This window comes from Arachis ipaensis, chromosome B02 (genome assembly GCF_000816755.2).
Source record: "Arachis ipaensis cultivar K30076 chromosome B02, Araip1.1, whole genome shotgun sequence".
In the NCBI taxonomy this organism is placed as follows: Eukaryota; Viridiplantae; Streptophyta; class Magnoliopsida; order Fabales; family Fabaceae; genus Arachis; species Arachis ipaensis.
This window is the reverse complement of record NC_029786.2, coordinates 97,139,993-97,160,180: the sequence shown is the minus strand read 5'-3', so window position 1 is coordinate 97,160,180 and position 20,188 is coordinate 97,139,993. Positions and strand designations below refer to the sequence as shown.

The 20,188-nt window shown below is 36.6% G+C and overlaps 1 protein-coding gene and 1 long non-coding RNA gene across 2 annotated transcripts; both read right to left on the bottom strand.

The window, feature by feature from the left end:
- On the bottom strand, positions 9,439–15,154 carry LOC107627754 (protein DETOXIFICATION 53). Its single transcript, XM_021117046.1, has 3 exons — positions 14,930–15,154; positions 11,249–11,262; positions 9,439–10,879 (listed from the first exon to the last, which is right to left on the bottom strand). The coding sequence occupies exons 1-3, from the start codon at positions 15,152–15,154 to the stop codon at positions 9,439–9,441; spliced, it is 1,680 nt and encodes a 559-aa protein (XP_020972705.1).
- On the bottom strand, positions 18,154–19,559 carry LOC110268043. The gene is made up of 3 exons (XR_002356077.1): positions 19,455–19,559; positions 18,785–19,131; positions 18,154–18,402 (listed from the first exon to the last, which is right to left on the bottom strand). It is a non-coding gene; the product is annotated as an uncharacterized LOC110268043 (long non-coding RNA).

Sequence of the window (20,188 nt, the reverse complement as noted above, 5' to 3'; positions counted from 1 at the left end):
CCCGACCTCTTTGAAGATTTTCTTCTATCTTTTTCATATGACTAAACCCTTTAGTGGGCTAAACAATAAGCAATAGTGGGTATCTTTCCGAGCCATACAGGGTCGGAGAGTTTTCACCCTTTTTGACGAATCCTTCCATGATTTTAAAAATTATTTTTTCAAAGTTCAAGCTGTAGAGGGTCACCACCCCTTTTTCCTGGACGAGAGTTCTTCCCCCCGCTTTCCCTTGTACTGGTTGGAGGCCTCCCCCTGTGAGAAGTATGGTCTGGATGATCTAAACGAAGTGGAGGCGGCCGTTGTAGGGTTCCTCCGAGAAGTGTGGGGGAGGGCCCCATATCTGGACACTAAGAAATTCCTCCAGGGGGTCTCTGACTTTTATCCAGGCGCAACTAGGTAGCTTTTGTTTTTTACTTCTGACTTGCGTTTTCTTGTACCGACTTGTCTGACTTTTTGTTATTTTTTGTAGAGATGGCGAAGAAGAATGCTCAGGAGTCTTACCAGAGGGTCCAGGAGGCCAAAGCGAGGTCTCGCGCCAGGACTGGTGGCGCCAAGGCGGTTATCTCTCCTCCTCCTCCTCCTCGGAACGTTGGGACTCCCTCCCAGCCTATTGTGATTTCTTCTTCTGCTTCTCCTCAGCCGCCCCCTTCTGCCCGATCTTCTCCTGAGCCAGAGAAGAAGAAGCGCAAGACCTTAGAGTCTGGCTCTTCTGGTGAGGTGAAGGCGGATGCTCTTGCATTCGTCCGAAAGAACATCTACCCCCATGCTCGTATAAGCATGGATGATGTGTCTGTTCGTCACCACCTTACCACTCTGGTTGAAGAGAGTCTCAAGACGGCGGGGGTTTGTGGCAAACTCTTGGATATATTTGAGAAGGCTCCTCTCAGCTCTTTAGGAATGACCTCGAGGGTCGAGGAGCTGGAAGGAAGGCTTCGTATATATCAAGAGCATGAGAGGGAGTTGAAGGAGGAAGTCGCCAAGCTGAAGGAGGAGAGAGATAACCTCCGGGAGAAGGGGAGGAAGTTGCAAGCCCAATGCAACATGGAGGTGGACTTGAGGAAAACAGCGCAGGGCAGCTATCAAAAGTTATTTGAAGATCTTGTGGCTGTGAAGAATGACCTGTTGAATTCTCGGAAGGCCTATGCCGAGTTGGAGGACTCTATTGCTGATGGTGCCGAGGAGGCTTGGAGGGTCTTTAAGGAGCAGGTCGGAGTCATTGCTCCTGACTTGGACCTTTCTCCTTTAGATCCCGACAAAGTCGTCATTGATGGTGCCATTGTGGATCCACCTGTCCCTGTGATTGTTTCCGAGTCAGAATTGAAGACTCGGGGGCAGAGGATCATAGAGTCCCCTCCTCGTCCTGAGGACGTTCCGAGCTCTTCTACTGTTCCTCCGACTTCCTCTTCACCTCCTATGGATGCCTCTCTTCCCGGTCCCGGTGGTGCTCCTCCTGACTCTGGTGGTGGTGATCCGTCTTTTCCTCTTTCGAAAAAATAATTTTGTTGGCTATATGGAGGTCCGGTCTGTGGGTCCCCCCTTTTTTTAAACTCTTTATGTTTGTTTGAACACTTTCTTCTGGCCTTTTAAGGCCGTAAACAAAAAATACCCTTTTTGATAAGGGTTTAAGTTAAAATAAGTGCCCTTTTTTGGATAAGGGTTTAAGTTACCTTATGTGTGCATGCTTTTTTGATAGTGATTTTTCGAACTCTCCTTGATCTTTTCTAAAAAAAAACCCTTTCTTTGGCTTGTCTGTCTTTCTGCACCTTTTTGTTTTACGGATTTTAAGGACAGCTTTCTGATCTTTTCCTGGGTTTTTCGATCTCTTTTGTTTATTCCTCGCACTTAATTTTGTTTTATTGAGTTTTTATGACTTAGGTTATTTTTGCGATGCGTTTCTTTATTTCTCGGCTTTTCCGACTTGTAAGTCAGATAATTTTCGAGTTTATTACGATCAACTTTTATAACCTCTTTACACCGACTTGTACCTCGTCGTTTTATCCTGACGACCATCTAGGTCGGTTCATGGGATTTTCACGTTTTGTTGAGCTTAAGTCGGCGCGTTTCGTCGAAAGAGAAAACAAAGAAGGAATTTATAAGAGATATTTGTAAGATGAAAAAAGATCTTTATTAATTGGGGAGGTACTTTATTGTTACTAAGGGTTTTTGACAGTTTATTTCCCTTAGCCCCTACTATGATGCCTCGTTAAAAACCCTTCTCCAGAAAAAACCCTTTGATTTTGGGAAAAAAATCATGAAGTTGGGAAAAGAGTACATCAGGGAGTAGAGTTCGCTTTCAACTGTAGTACCTTTTCATGTTACAAGCATGCCACGACCTTGGTAACTCGGTGCCGTTCAAGTCGGTCACCTTATAATAACCTTTTCCTAAGACCTCATTGATTTTGTAAGGTCCCTTCCAATTTGCAGCGAGTTTTCCTTCCCTTGATTTGTTGACTCCAATGTCGTTTCTGATCAAGACCAAGTCGTTCGGGGCGAATGCTCTTCGAATGACTTTTTTGTTGTACCTTGTGGTCATCATTTGCTTCAATGCTGCTTCTCTTATCTGGGCTTCCTCTCGGATTTCGGGGAGCAAGTCGAGCTCCTCTTTGTGCCCCTGTATATTTCCGATCTCGTAATGAAGAATCATTCTTGGGCTTTACTCGTTGACTTCTATTGGGATCATGGCTTCTACGCCATAAACTAGTCGGAATGGTGTTTCTCCAGTGGCGGATTAGGGAGTCGTCCTGTAAGCCCATAGCACTTGTGGGAGCTCTTCGGCCCAGGCTCCTTTTGCATCTTGTAATCTCTTTTTTAGCTCTGCCAGTATGACTTTGTTGGCTGCCTCGGCTTGCCCATTGGCTTGCGGGTGCTCCACCGAGGTGAACTGGTGTTTGATTTTCATACTGGCTACTAGGCTTCTAAAGGTAGAGTCGGTGAACTGGGTTCCATTATCTGTAGTAATGGAATGAGGTATCCCATACCTTGTGATGATATTTTTGTAGAGGAACCTCCGACTTCTTTGTGCGGTGATGGTGGCCAATGGTTCTGCTTCTATCCACTTTGTGAAATAATCTATTCCCACGATCAGGTATCTGACTTGTCCTGGCGCCTGGGGAAAAGGACCTAACAAATCCATTCCCCATTTTGCAAAGGGCCATGGAGAAGTGATACTGATGAGTTCCTCCGGGGGAGCCACGTGGAAATTTGCATGCATCTGACATGGTTGGCACTTTTTCACAAATTTTGTGGCATCTTTCTGCAAGGTTGGCCAGTAGAATCCAGCTCGGATCACTTTCCTGACTAATGACCTCGCCCCGAGATGGTTTTCGCAGATCCCACTATGTATCTCCTCTAACACCTCGGTAGTTCTTGAGGTCGGCACGCACTTTAATAATGGTGTTGATATCCCCCTTCTATAGAGGATATTTCTCACGATGGTGTAGTATTATGCTTCCCTACGGATTTTCTTAGCCTCTTTCTCCTCCTTGGGAAGGATGTCGAACTTCATGTATTCGACCAAGGGGTTCATCCATCCGAGGTTTAGTCCGACTACCTCAAGGACCTCTTGTTTGTCTTCTACTTTTACCACGGAGGGTTCCTGGAGAGTTTCTTGGATCAGGCTTCTGTTATTTCCTCCTGGCTTGGTACTTGCTAGCTTGGATAGGGCGTTTGCTCTACTGTTTAGATCCCGAGTTATGTGTCTCACCTCGGTTTCTGCAAAGCGCCCAAGGTGTTCCAGGGTTTTTTCCAAGTACCTCTTCATATTTGGGTCTTTCGCCTGATATTCTCCACTTATTTGGGAGGTCACCACTTGTGAGTCGCTGTATACCATCATCTTTGTAGCACCGACTTCTTCCGCCAGCTTCAATCCAGCAATCAGGGCTTCGTACTCTGCCTGATTATTTGAAGCCGGGAATTCAAATTTGAGGGAAACCTCTATCTGGGTTCCTCTTTCGTCCACCAATATTATGCCTGCGCCGCTTTCTGTTTTGTTTGAGGATCCATCTACATAGAGTTCCCATGTAGTTGGTTTTTCCTCTTGATCTCCCGCGTATTCTGCAATGAAGTCGGTGAGGCACTGGGCTTTGATCGCCGTTCGAGCTTCATATCTCAAGTCGAACTCGGAGAGCTCTATTGCCCATTGAACCATTCTCCCCGCAACATCCGTCTTTTGGAGGATTTGCTTCATGGGTTGGTTCGTGCGGACTCTTATTGTGTGAGCTTGAAAGTAAGGCCGTAGCCTTCACGAGGCTACTACTAAGGAGTAGGCAAACTTCTCTAGTTTGTGGTACCTTAGCTCAGGGCCTTGTAGAACTTTACTGATGGAATATACTGGGTGCTGACCGGCCTCGTCTTCTCTTATCAGGGCCAATGAGACGGCCTTGTCTGCTACAGATAGGTATAGGACGAGGTCTTCTCCAGCTACAGGTCGAGTTAGAATAGGAGGTTGGCTTAAGAATCTCTTGAACTCCTGGAACGCCTCCTCGCATTCAGGAGTCCATTCGAACTGACATCCCTTTCTCAATAAGGAGAACAGCGGAAGGGATTTTAGTGCCGATCCTGCCAAAAATCTGGAGAGGGCTGCAAGTCGGCCATTTAGTTGCTGGACCTCTCTCAAACAAGTCGGGCTTTTCATCTCCAGGATAGCTCTACACTTATCGGGGTTAGCTTCAATCCCTCTTTGTGTTAGCATAAACCCTAGGAATTTTCCTGCCTCTACCGCGAAGGCGCACTTTGAGGGATTTAGTCTCATCCCGTGCAACCTTATGGTGTCAAAGACTTGTGAGAGGTCAAGTAAGAGGTCGACTTCTTTCTTGGTCTTTACCAGCATGTCGTCGACGTATACTTCCATTAGGTTCCCTAGGTGAGAGGCAAACACCTTATTCATCAACCTCTGATATGTGGCCCCTGCATTTTTCAGTCCAAATGGCATGACCACGTAGCAGAAATTAGCTCTGGGTGTGATGAATGATGTCTTCTCCTAGTCTGGCTCGTACATCGGGATTTGGTTATACCCCGAGTAGGCGTCCATGAATGATAAGTATTGATACCCCGAGCTGGAGTCTACTAGGGTATCAATGCTTGGCAACAGATAGGGATCCTTGGGACATGCCTTATTTAGGTCGGTATAGTCGACACACATTCTCCATTTGCCATTTTGTTTTTTGACTAGCACTATATTGGCTAGCCATGTTGGGTACTTGACTTCTCTGATGAAGCCAGCTTCTAGGAGCGCCTGTATTTGCTCTTCTACTACTAGGGCTCGTTCGGGGCCGAGCTTGCGTCTTCTTTGTTGTATAGGTCGGGACCCCGGGTAGACTGAGAGCTTATGGGACATGAGCTCGGGGTTTATCCCGGGCATGTCGAAGGCCTTCCAGGCGAAGAGATCGGAGTTATCTCTTAGGAGCTTAGTCAATCTTTGTTTTAGGGTTTCCCCTAGGTGGGCTCCTATGTGAGTATTTTTTCCTTTCTCTTCGCCGACCTGTATCTCCTCGGTTTTTCCTCCCGGCTGTGGACGCAGCTCCTCTCTGGCCCTCGCTCCACCGAGCTCGATAGTATGAACTTCCCTGCCTTTTCCTCTCAGGTTTAGGCTTTCATTGTAGCAGTTCCTTGCCAATTTCTGGTCTCCCCTTACCGTTGCTATTCCCGCTGAGGTCGAAAATTTCATACAAAGGTGGGGAGTGGACACCACCGCTCCGAGTCGATTAAGGGTAGTTCTGCCGATTAAAGCATTATATGCTGACCCTACATCGATGACTATGAAGTCTATACTCAGAGTTTTTGATTTTTCCCCTTTTCCAAAAGTGGTGTGGAGGGGCAAAAATCTCAGTGGCTTTATTGGCGTGTCGCCTAATCCGTATAAGGTGTCGGGGTAAGCTCTCAACTCTTTCTCATCCAACCCTAGTTTATCAAAAGCGGGTTTAAAAAGGATGTCCGCTGAGCTTCCTTGGTCTACTAGGGTTCTGTGGAGATGGGTATTTGCTAGGATCATAGTTATTACCACTGAATCATCGTGTCCAGGGATTATTCCTTGCCCATCTTCTTTTGTGAATGAAATAGTAGGGAGGTCGGATGACTCTCCTCCGACCTGGTATACTCTCTTGAGATGCCTTTTGCGAGAAGATTTGGTGAGTCCCCCTCCCGCGAATCCCCTGAGATCATATGGACATGTCTCTCCGGAGTCTGCGGTGGTGGGTCTCTTCTATCCATATCGTCTCGCTTTCTCTTGCCATGACTGTCCGACCTTTCTATGAGATATCTGTCAAGCCGACCTTCTCTAGCCAGCTTTTCTATCACATTTTTAAGGTCGTAGCAGTCGTTTGTGGAGTGGCCATATATTTTATGGTACTCACAGTAGTCGCTGCGGCTCCCCTCCCCCTTTTTATTTTTAATGGGTCTGGGGGGTGGTAACCTTTCAGTGTTATAAATCTCTCTGTATACATCCACTATAGAAACTTTCAGAGGAGTATAAGAGTGATATTTTCTTGGTCTATCGAGACCGAGTTCTTCCTTTTTTTTGGTTTCCCTCTCCCTCTCTTTTGCTGAGGGAAGGTGCCCGGGTCGCCAACTCAGGTCTCTCAACTTGGCATTTTCCTCCATGTTGATGTACTTTTCAGCTCTTTCTTGTACATCACTTAAGGAGATGGGGTGTCTTTTTGATATGAACTGTGAGAAGGGACCTTCTCTGAGTCCATTGACTAATCCCATTATGACTGCCTCGGTGGGCAGGTCTTGAATCTCTAAACATGCTTTATTGAACCTTTCCATATAGGCTCGTAAGGATTCTCCGACCTCCTGTTTTATTCCCAGGAGGCTTGGTGCATGTTTCACTTTATCTTTCTGGATGGAGAACCTCATCAAGAACTTCCTTGAGAGGTCTTCGAAACTGGTGATCGACCTTGGAGGGAGGCTGTCGAACCACTTCATCACTGCTTTCGATAGGGTGGTCGGGAAAGCTTTGCATCGCGTAGCGTCGGAAGCATCAGCTAGGTACATCCGACTTTTGAAATTGCTTAAGTGATGCTTTGGATCCGTGGTTCCGTCATAGAGGTACATATCGGGGCTTTTGAAGTTCCTTGGAACTTTTGCCCTCATTATCTCCTCACTGAAAGGATCCTCCCCTCCTAGTGGTGGTTCTTCTCGTTCGTCTCGGGAGTTCCAACCTTTGAGGAAGGATTCTAACTTTAAGAGTTTTCTTTATAACTCTTTTCGTCGCTCCATCTCCTCTTTTAGGTTCTTTTCAGTTTCCTTTTGTCGCTCCCGTTCCTGCTCTAACTGTTTGAGGCGACTGTGGACTAATCCCATGAGCTCAGTTGCATGGGAGGGTCCCTCTTTCTCTGATTCGCGCCCTTCTGAAGAATTCACCTTCGGATTTTTTATTCCGGAGGTATCTTCCCTGTGTTGGTCATTGGCTTCCTGGTGAAGGGTCAAGTCTGCATCCTTGTTTCCGGTGTCCAGATTCTCTTGTTCAGAATCTGACTCCCCATGACCCTCTTCAGGGGATCTATCTGCCATCACTGGTTGATCTCTCGGGTCCCCAGCAACGGCGCCAATGTTACGATGGGTAACCGGAGATTAATGAGCTGGACGGTGTTGGTTGGCCCAAACGTATGAATGAGGAGGATTTCAAGTGGATCTGCAACTCGGTGACCTTCGTCCGACTTGTGCGTGCGAAAGAATGGGGGGTGGTACCTGCAAAGACACTCCAATGCTTAAGTCAGCAAGGGTGTGAGCAGGTCTAGAGAGTATTGGGACTTAGAGATACCTGAGAAGTGTCAGTGTATTTATAGTGGTGAACCAATAACCACCGTTGGAGTAGTGCCACTTTTTTAGGGTGTTAACCGTCCCTTTATCTTAGGGAAGTTAAGATATGGCTTGTGGAAGTGGGTAGAGAGATTCTAGGGGCAGTTATTCATTCAAATGAGTGCTTATCTGCCAGATAACCCTCGTTCCCGACTTCTTTAGAGCAAGTCGTGACGAGTACCGACTTCTTAAGACGAAGATTGGTACTGGGTGAGGCCCAACCCTTTGGATTAGGCTTTCGCTTGGTTCTGGGCCTTTATTATTGGGTCAGGGTATGAACAGCTGGGTTATAGAACTATGGGGAGTTTTACACCGGTGTGACGGTGTTCAGGTGAAGAGAAGTAATCGGACGGTCCGATTTATTGCAATTGAAAAGGGACACAAATCGGACCGTCCGATTTGTGATTCATGGAGGGCAGTGCATGAAAATCGGACCCACCGATTTCATGCTTAACGTTCAGATTTTTCTTTTGCACAAGGAAATCGGACCCAACGATTTCTTGGTAAGATAGAAAAAAATTTTGGGGGCCATGAAATCGGACCCAGCGATTTCTAGGTGCCACACTCCCGTCAAGTACTCTGCACCCCCATAGTGTGGTTATACACCACCACTAACCCAATATCAAAAATAAAAAAGTGGGAGTTTAGACCATATCTGATTAGATGAATTCAAAAGAGAATAAATTAAATTATTTGGCTGGTGAAGGAAAAGGACTGGCCGAAAATCCCTGCTTTCTTTATTTTTTTTGTCTTTAAAAACCCTTCTTTCTAAACATTATATTTTAATTTTTGGTCAGATTCACTATCCTTTAAGTAGAATTTAGACCACAAATATTTCAAATTGGGCTAAAACTAGCAACCCCAATGGGCATCGAAGTCATTACCAAAAATGTGGCCTCATTTAAGAATGAACGTTTTCATGAGACCCAACAAGAATATTGGATCATCTGGATGCGATTGATGATCTGAGGTGAGTTTAGGCCATGCTTCCATTATGTCCAAAAAAAATAAAAGAAAAGAAAACGCTATGCTTCCACTAAATTATTCCAAATCGAGCTTGCTGAACCCATTTTCTTGGTAAATATAAGTATCTTGATAAAAGTGGTCAAAGTGCAGTGCCACAATTAAACGATTTTTTTTAAACCAATTTGAAAAAGTCAAGTGATTAATTCACTTATCCATTTAAATTTATTGATCAATAATAAATTCTTAAATGAATATTAAATTACAGTAAATTAATCTTTAGCCTAACAGGTTGGAAAAATACTGCATGAAAAACTAAAAAAAAAAAAATTTGTATCCTCTAATAATTTTGCATTTTGTTTCAGAACAAAACAATACCCAAATACAACCTTATTTAAACTTGTGACAATATGGTTAACTCATTAATTTAATTCGTATTCTAGTTAAGACTTTTCAATAAGATTAAAGATTTTCTTATGTACATACATACATACCATCATATATAGTGTATACATAAAAGAATATAATGAATTAAGAGAAAACGTTAAATAATATACATACCTATAGCTTTCACATGGAATATAATTAATGTAGTATATAAAAGAATAATTAATTAATTAAGTCACTCATCAAAGAAGTAGATGAATAATTGAATTCTAGTAATTAATAATTAGTATCTCATAGATCAGAATTAAGTAACCCACTTTCCTCATCATTTACACTAATACTTATCTCCTCTTCAGTAGTAGTTATTTGAGATGATAACTCCACTGCCCTCTTAGTTTGGTGACTCCAATCTGTTCTTACCAATGTGTATATCATCATACAAAGACATGAAATTTGTGCTGCTAACATTCCAAACCATAGTCCCACCAATTCAAATTTGTGCACAAATGTTGCAAAAATAGCCACAGGCAAACCAATTAAGTAGAATGCACACAAATTAATCCTAGCACCTAAGTAAGGGCGTGCCGTACCGGATAATATCCCACATGAAACTGTTTGAGGCCAATTGCAAATCTCACACAACCCTAATATTGGAAGCACATTTATTACCATATCAATGATTTGTGTCTCATCAGTGAAGAGCTTACCCCAATTTCTTCTCACAAACATTAAGAAAATGAATGCTATGATGCTTGAAATAATTGCTATAGTGAAACCAATTATGGCACTATTCTTAGCTTTGTTGGGTTGAATTGCACCTAATAAGTGACCAATTCTTGTTGTCAATGCAATGCTTAGTGAAAATGGAAACACATAGAGTAATGCAAGTGTTTGAATTAGAATTCCCATTGTTGCTACCGTGGCTTGTGGATTACTCAATAGGCCACAAAGAAAGAGCATGATTTCATACCACCACCACTCCAGGCAAACCGAAATGCAACTCGGCACGGCCAAGCTTAGCAACGGTTTCCACCCGCGAAATGCTGTGGAAACCGAAGCTTCTTGCCAAGGCTTCAAGGGTTTATCCGAGAAGATAAGATAGAGCAACATTCCAAGTATCATGTTAATGGAATTCAATCCGGTGGCTAGGGCAACTCCCTTGACTCCTAAGTTCAAGTGTATAGTCAAGAAATAATTGATTGGTAGGTGCAAAACCGCCGCAAAAGAAGCAATGACGGTTATTGGTGTGGTTAAACCTTGTGTCCTAAGAAAAGTTCTCAATGGATTAAGGTGTGCTTGTGCTAGGAGTTCAGGAATTGAAAAAAGCATGTAAACTTGTGCGACTTTTGTGACTTGTGGATCTTGACCTAGTAATTGAAGGAGGGGTCCCATATTTAGCCACAGAATTGAAATTGGCATGGCAACAACTAAAAGGAGACATGTTGCCCTAAAAAATGTTTGACTTAGAAGTGAATATCTTTTAGCTCCATATGCTTGACAACAAATTGGGTCCATTCCCATAGTGAGGCCCTTTAGAACTGAATTCGCGGTTATGTTTGCAAATCCAAGTGCTAAAGATCCTCCGGCTAACTCCACTTTTCCTTGGCGACCCAAGAACAACAAAGAGATTGCAGATCTTGAATACATCATAAGGCTAGTCATTATTATTGGGCATGAAATCTTACCAATTGATTTCAACTCTTCTTTCACCTGCAGGTAATTGCATTTCACACTTTAAATTTCTCAAAAGACTAGTATTTATGAGATTTTATTTGAAGAAAAAGCATAGGTACCAATATACTATCTGCCAACTTATTATCAATAATAATTAATTATTATATTTTAAACATATGTATAAAGAGATACATCTAGAAAATATATCTATAAAGACACTTCCATTAGACACAACTATAAAAAAATATTTTTATTAAACACATCCACAAAAACACTTCCATTAAATACCGTTATAAATCAGAGTTAGAAGTTGGTAGAAATGCTGTTGGTAACGTAACGAAATTGTTATTTGAATTCTCTTTTAGAGTAGTTGTTCTATCAATAAATAAGACTGTTGAGAATTGACTTATACAAATTCACAATTTACCTTGAATCAAAACCCTAAAATCCAATGTATTTAGCTAAACTCTGAATTCTAAAAGCTTTAAATACTAAGCAAGTACATGAATATTTAATGTTAATATTTATGAGATTTTTTTAGAACTAATTCGAAACTCTTGTAGCAAACTAAGCTAATCAGCAACGTTTACTATTGACTGAAAGCTGATTTATATATTATTTTTTGGGCTCCTAACAAACGTTGAATACTCTATTAATCTCTGGGAAAAACCACCAAGCAATAATTATGAAGTGCTACAACAAAATAAATAAATAAATAAAGATGTTAAAGTGAATGTATAGGGTGAGGGATGAAAGTAATAATAAAGTACTTGTTTGTACCAATAAATAAATAAATGAAAAAGAAACATAATGTGCACAGATTCCCCTAACTCCCAAACGACATTCACATGAAAAAAGTTAGGTTCTCATCACTTGAATTTTCATGTGCCATAACATAGTGAAAATTTATAGGTTAATTTTTTTGTCCAAAATGTACGAAATGTTATTCTATATTGTGAAAAAGANAAAACGAAGTTTAGGTCTTGTTCCTCACAATCAATTAAATAATTCATAAACTTTCAAAAAATTCTCTATCTTTAAATAGCCACCAATAGGGCTGGTTGGATCATCACTACTTATTAAATCCGTCCTAATTATATCCGTGTCAATTTAAATAAATGCTATATCATTAAATATTTTTTTCTGTGTATTGGTTTAAAAAAGCAACGTTAGATTAAAAATTTATTTGTTATAGATTATTTTTAAAAATTTCATATCAATAAAAAAATATTTGCTATAATTTTTATATATGTGAAAATCAATGTAATATATTTGTTCAAAACATAAAAAGACAAAGGATTGCTCAACTACATCCTTATATGTCAAATTTTGATAAAATTTAGTATACATAATCTATCTTTATTATATATTATTGTAATTCAATAGTTGAATCAATAAAATATACATTTTGTAAAAGGTCATGAGCGGTATAACTTTTCTTAAACTAAAAAAAATAGAAAAACCAAACAAAAATAAAATAAATAAGAAAAACATTAAAAAAAAAAATAGAAGTTAACATTGTATGCTATGTTTGGCAAAGAGAATGTGTGAAAGTGTGAGAGAGCCAGGCTGATGCACATGGTAAGATAATTGATTTAGGTTAGGTTTAGTCTACTACTTAATTAAAAAAAGTTTACTTAAAGTTGCAAAAAGGAAAATCTACTGTCATAACTTTTAGGAGCTTAATATTTTCAATTCTCAAGTATTAATGATGTGGGAGGAAAAAGGATAAAATAATAATAAACAAAAGAAAACGAATTCCCTAAATTAGGGCAAGTTGTTGTTACATAACAATTTTGTTAAATTAAACAATAACCATATTAAAAAAAATTATACATTTAAAAAATTAAAAAACTACATCCAAAATTTATATTGAGCATTATTAATTATTTTCTTATTATTCTCCAAATTTAATCTAATACGAACGTGTGAGCCAATAAAATTGGAGACAAAATAATGCATCTTCTAGGTAGGTTTTTTATAAAAAGAATGGAGGGTAGGCTTTAAAGAGACCATTTTAAACATCATCATGATATTTATAAATTATTTTAGAATATCAAAAACAATGTTTCCGATATATGTATCACAAATTAGTAGGACCAAGTATGAGGACTACTATTCTCAACTCTATAGTCCAGATCAAATTTCAAGCTTTGTTATGATGCATGTCACCACACGCACTTGAAATAACAATTGAAAATTATTGAAAAGTACTCGTCTCACTCAGCATCAAAAGTTCAAAAAAATGAATTTTTTTTTTTTTAAAACGGCTTTTGGAGATGACGGAAAGATACAACATAATATGATTCATTATTTATATTATTTTCATGTTATAATGTACAGTTACTGGTATAATAGAGGATAAAATCTGTTAACTTTAACTAATTTGATTCCAGTTAAATCCATACCTTAATTAATAAGATCATTTTTCAATATTTTTATTTATTTATGACTATTTTAGAATATTTATGCTTATAGAAAAAAAAAGTGTCAAAGCACTTAAAATCAATTGTTCATTTAGGTTTGTATACTAGCTAATAGAGTGAATTATTATTCTTTTAGGCTATAAAAATTTTCAATTTTTTCAAGAAGTAGTTCCCCAAAATTAAAATAATATTATTGTGATCTTCAGATTAAAGATTTACTCTATCCAACAAAATTCACCAAATGGTCTCCAAAATGTTGCATTTTGTTAAATAGCATAAAAAATTGTCTACAAATAATGATAAAGTCTTAAAATTAACATTTATTTGTAAATAGAACAAGTATAAGGAATTAATTTTTAATTAGTTAATATTAATTATTTTTTAATTATAAAATTTTTTAACTCTCATTTTTAAAGATCTAGGCCTATAATTTAGGATTTAAATCTAAATTTTAAGACAAAAATATAATTTAAAAAACTGATTAATATTGGCTAAAAATTTGACTTCCTAATTATTTTTTGTAAATAAATGGACTTTAAGGCTAGATTTTTCTTTCTCTTAACTTGTCTTAAGGAGAAGTAATCACATAATTTTAAATTAGAGGTAATAGTTAGATAAAGTCTTGTTCAAACCTAAAAAAGTAAAACCCTAAAATTATAGAGAAGCTTTTCAAGACATCACAATTCAAAAAGACTGAAATTGTTGTGGCCAATGACCAAATATGAATGTGATTAAAATCTCAAAGACAAATAAAACAAATTAAAGATTAACTCCCACAAATAATGGCCTTGTATAAGTTTGACAATAATTACTATTCATCAAATGAAAATTTTCACACCATTTAATTTCTCAACACAGAACCAGTAGTTCTTGTGGTTTTCGTATAAATGCATGCTAAATATGGATAGTTTCTTAAAATTCCATCCACACATTACGTTGTAACATGAAATAGAAGTCCAAATAATTCCAAATAAGCATAATAGATTAATAGTAACATGACAAAACAGTCTACCAACACACACGTTGACACTTAAAAGTTATATATGTATCAATAATTGCAAATTTCATTTAAGGTATACTAAAAGATGATTACGCAGATTATATGTCACTAATTAAAGCAAATAACAATGATTTAATGGTACAAAAATTGGATAGTCTATATATATGGCACTTCAAATTGAAGTTATTAAATCTCATCATCATCGCTAATAATAATAAAATCAATCTCATTAGATAATCAACAAGAGTCTAATCAACAATAAGCCAACAAACATTTTTAAATTGTACTTTATACTAATTGATTGTTATTAATTAGTGATTATTTAAATTTTATTTTTTAAAATGAAAAATTATTAATTATTAATTACAGTTATTTAAAATTGACTGGCTAAAATTTATTTATCTCTACTTTTTCTAAGAAAATAATTAAAAGAAGCAAATGCAAAAATGGTGTGTATAAAATCTACAAGTGAGAGAATGACATATAAATATTAGTAATTATACACATAAAAATATTTTTATATAAAAATAATAACTAAAATGTTGACATATATTATATTTAATAATTTAGTTAAATTTATTAAAATATTTAACAATTTAGTTATAACTTTTACATTAAGATGTTTTCATATAAATAGTCACTCGACGAGACAAATATTAGATAGAAAGAGAGAGTTACAAACCTCGGAGAGAGAAAGATTGGGGAGAAGAGCAAAGAGATGATTATGGAAACGGCAAAGAAGGTCATGAATGAATGCTAATAAGCCATTGTTGGAAGCTACTTCATTATTTCCACCTTCTCTTGTTCTCATTATTCTCTCTTCATTGTAATCTCTTCCAACAACCTTTGTTGATGACAACATAGGATCTCCATTTATATTTCCTCGAGATTCAGCACCAGTGCACATGATGTTTTCTCCACAAGCTTTGATTTGAAAATTGGAATATTTAAGAACAACCTTAAAAAAAAGTACAACATATTCAGAAATGGATAATATAATTGTTTAGATCAAATGTACTAGTAAAATTAAAAGGAAAAAAAAAAAAAAAACAAATAATCATATCCTTTTCAAACCCCAAGAAAACAGTACAATGAGAAAATGAATTAACATGTCTTAAAAGGGGTGAAAAAAAAAAGCCAATATCTATGTTTTATTTATTTATTTGTATCAGTGAAACTTCAGAGGGAAAAAAAGAGAGACCAAAATCTTGGTACCTGTAGAAAGTTGTGTACGGACACTGAAGAATGTGGTTAAGGTTTGCAACTATCGTTGGCAATGGCATGAGTGTAACTGCAAAAGAAGTTGTGTATAGCCCAGAGAGCGTTTTGGAAGTTGAGAACAAACCCTTTGAACTAAATTAATGAATACTACATTATTTTTCTCAAACCCTTGTGTTTACTTTATACTTGTGCTTAATTTATATTGTAATAGTTCCATAAAGCCATTGATACCAACACCTTTCCAACTTTATAGTTTTTGCTTCACATAGCTATCTAGCAAATTTTTTCCACCCATTTATTTTCACCTAATAGTAATAATATTCAATCCAAGAAAATAAATATAGAAGCAATATAAAGTGATCATAAGACTTTACAAAATAAAAATATAGTTTCTACTATTTTTGCATTTTAATAAGAGGTAAAAGAGAAAAGAAGCCCTATGCAAAATCAAACAAACCCAAAAGAGGCTCTTGTTTGAAGGGGAGTGTTAGAGATATAACCAATGTTGCCTTCTCCCATTAGCTTAAGCTTTTGAGATGAGTGGTTTCATAACATGGTATTAGAACTCTATGTCCGAAAGATCAAGAGTTCAATTGGGATGAGTGATTTCATAACAAGATGCATTCTAATTTGTCTATGTTACACAATGACTATAATAATTATATAAGTGTTAAAAAAAGTAAAGTCATACTTTTTTTTTTTTAATTTTAGTAACACTTTTTAAAAAGTATTGTTTAACGATAAAAAGTGTTATTTTAATTTTAATAATATTATTTAAAATATCATAATTATCGTAATATTAGAATAGTTCTTTTAGTAATTAAGTTTTACAGATAAACCCCAATACTTAGTTTCAATAATTTGATAATGTTGGTTCTGAGTCTTATAGTTTGGATCATGCTTAGGTTTTATTATTAAGCTAAAAATAATAGCATTGCTACATAATATTCGAGAATTTGAACCGATGGCCTTATCATAATATCCTATATTATTGGATACTCTTAAGCCAAGATTTAGAGTGAACCTGTAGTGGTGATTGTCAGAGCATTTAACAACTTGACTTTGTTCTAATATAATTTGTTAGGTCAAACGCTTTTCACAAATCGAAAATTTACAACTATTACTAATCAATGTACATTTTTTTTTTTAGTTTATCAAAAATCATTTTTTTAAGCATAATGGATTGTACCTATTGCTATTNTTGCAACAATAAAAAAAATATATCTTATAAAAATATAGATACTTCTTCTTTGAAAATACATTTTAATAGGTTCAACAGTAAAATTTGACTTTTCATACATCTAGCCATTAAGAATAAACCCGTAAAGTTTAGAGTGCTATAACAGATAATATTTTCAAACAAGCGGTTGAGGATGTTACAAGATAGTAAGTCTATCAAATCTTAATTTAAGAAAATGCTGGTCAAATAAAATCCCTCACTTATTACAAAAAAAAAAAAAATAGTTATTATATAACAAAAATAATAAAGGTACAAATGTGGAATATTCTTAAAAATGACAACACATATTCTTCAATGCAATCAAATGTTTTTAATATATATCTATATTGTACTAAAGAAGGAATCATCTTATTTTTTCATCTTTCAACATATTTCTACTCTACCACAATTATTTGAAGCAAACCCAATTCGCAAATGCACTCTTTTTAAAACAAAAAGCAGCTCCTAAAATCTGTGCTTAACTTAAAAGCTTAATATATGAAAAGGACATGATCAGGATTAAGCAGCATTATTCCCTGCATAATGAGGTGGGTTTTCCATATTTAATGTCAACTTGGCAAAAGCATCGCTTCTAGCTTGCTAGATGTGACCAATGCTTGCTACAATTTAAGAAGGGCTCTTGTAAGATGAGGGACACATAATTAACTATTAAGGCTATTATATATTAGCAGACAACAATCTTAGAATTATCCGTACAAATATAACAATTCATGTATGTATTTTATTCTATTAATTAATTTTTTAAGAAGAGTAATTTTATAACATAATATCAGAAATTTATAACTTAAAAATTTAGGATTTGATTTTTGTTGAACAAAAAAAATTACAATAAAAAAAATTATGCAAAAAATTTAAATAAATTTAAAAGAGATTTTTATTTAAAAAGACGTGTAGAAATATAATTATTTATATATTTTTTTCTATCAATTTAAACTTATTTTAGGAAGAATGATTTTATGACCTGCTATAATATTTTGCAAAAATAGAAACAGATTATGGCATCTACTTTAGTTTGACCTAATTTACACATCAAGGATTACTTGTTAACATTTGAAATGCTTTCTAGTACAAAAGACAATCCTTGAGTTAAACTAATTCATACATCGGTTAAATATTAATTAGCAGATTTTATTATAATAAATTTATGTTTTCTGCCCTCTTATTAGAACATGACATTTTCATGTTAATAATGAGTGAAATGAGAATTATTTCTTAATCTTTTATTATCTATTTTTATTATTTCAACCATTTATAGAAAGTAAACTAAAAGGAATTGATTTAGTGAAGTATAGGGGTGCTCGCGGTGCAATTTGGTTCGATTTTTTAGAGAAAAGTCATCCGATCCAATCAATTAATTAAAATACGGTTCGGTTTTGTTCGTTTTTTTATTGAGATCATTTGAACCAAACTACATTTGGTTCGGTTTGTTCGATTTTTCAATCAATTCAAACAAAAATATGTCATACTATTTCAAAATGATAACATTGAAATTATAGTATACAAGTACACCATAACTAACAAAAGTCTTGATCCAATAAAATTTAACGACAAAAGAAATTATAATACGACAATTAAAGAAGTTTAAGGGTTCAATAGTCAACACAACAAAAAATAAAAACAAATTTCCAGCAATAGATAGTCACGTTTTGGTATCCTCTCCAACAAAACAATGAAACTTCTTTAAGCAAACCAACCTGAAATCAAAAGATAGTTACATAATTAATAAGAACAATAATAATTGGAAAAAGCACTTGATCATGTCACAGGTGAATCTTTACCATCGTCTCTTAGGACCCATTCTAGAGGCTACCTTATTCAAACAATGTTAAAATTCTACAACTGACATGGTCCAATACTCCAATCAGAAAGGATCCACACACAGACCAATACAACCTTTTATTTAAAGTGCACTTGATTTTATGATTAATTTGACCAGTTAATTGAAAAACAAGATTACAACATTAACTATTTTATTTGTCAACCTGAAATTTACTTAACAGGCCTATGATCAAGATCTATGGAAAGCACATACAAAATCATGCAGTTAAATAGAGATGAGTTTAAGTAAATAGTTACCTTCCAATGCAATGGCGAAGTCACCATGGATAGTTCCACGCTCACGCTCACGCTCACGCTCAGATGCCAAGGGGTTTGTTGTTCCAATCAACTTTTGGTTAGTTGCAACAACACTTTTACCCTCCTAAACCATGGCAACAATAGAACCAGAGATAATGTATTAGACCAATCCATTAAAGAAAGGCTTTGTAGATAAGTCAGCATAGTGCCTTTCGGCATAAGGCTAAAAATTTGTGGAGTTTCTAAGCTAAATTGTTAGCACGTGTGTTAAGTAGTAACAAAAACAAAAGAAGTTACCTTTTCAAGTAAAATCCCTTCTTCTCAAATCTGCTAATAATCTCCCCAACCTGAAACAGAAAGTAGTTTTCTTTCAAATATTATAAGGGGAAAAAGAACAACATTGACCTACTTTACAAAATAGCTACCTTCATCAACCTAATTACTAACAATTTTAAACAATCAGTAATGAACAAATAATTAAAAAATCAGTAATAAATAATAATCATCAATCAACAATGAACAAAGAATAACAATCAACCATGAACAATGAACAACAATCATCAATTACTAGCAATTTCAAAAAATCAACAATAAAATAATGAACAACAATCAGCAATGAACAACAATCAACAATCAAGCAACAAATATATAGAACAATAAAACTGAATACCTGGTTCGGAGGCTCCATAAACTCGGCGTGGAGGAGATGGTGCTGTGGGTGCTGGGTGCTATCCTCGAGGGAGAAAATGGTGCTGTAGGTGGCTGGGTGTTGTCAGCAATGACGCAAAAGGCTGTTGTGGGTGTCGTCCGTGAGGATGCTGTCCACTGTGCTGCTGCCCACGAGTCGGCAACGGTGCTGTGGATGGTGGAGGACGACGGTGCTGGGACGAAGGGGTTCGGCTGGGGTAGTGGGGCTTAAGACTTGAGGTTTCTTCGCTGGTAGAGAGTGAGGAGCGGCGCTAGGTTTAGGTCTGTTTTGGGGGAGGGGGTTGGTTTTGTTAGAGTTTTTTTAAGTGGCCGGTTCGGTTTGATTCAGTTAGGGTTTTCAGCATCAGAACCGAAAATCGAACCGAACCGCAAAAAAACAGCAAAATATGATATTTTTTTTCGATTTTTTGGTTATCGGTTTGTTTCAGAACCAAAAACCAAATCGAACTGCAAAAAAAAAAAAAACAGCAAAATATGATTTTTTTCGGTTTTTCGATTTTCGGTTTGTTCGATTTTCAATTTTTCGGTTCAATTGATCGGTATTGTTCGGTTTGGATCGATTTTGAACACCCCTAGTGAAGTATATATATTATCCCTTGGGAGCTACGTCTAAAGCTCAAGGTGGGTTATGGAGCCACATTGAGTTTGTTCTACTAGTATAAAAGAATAAATTACCATTTGTACCCATAAAAGATA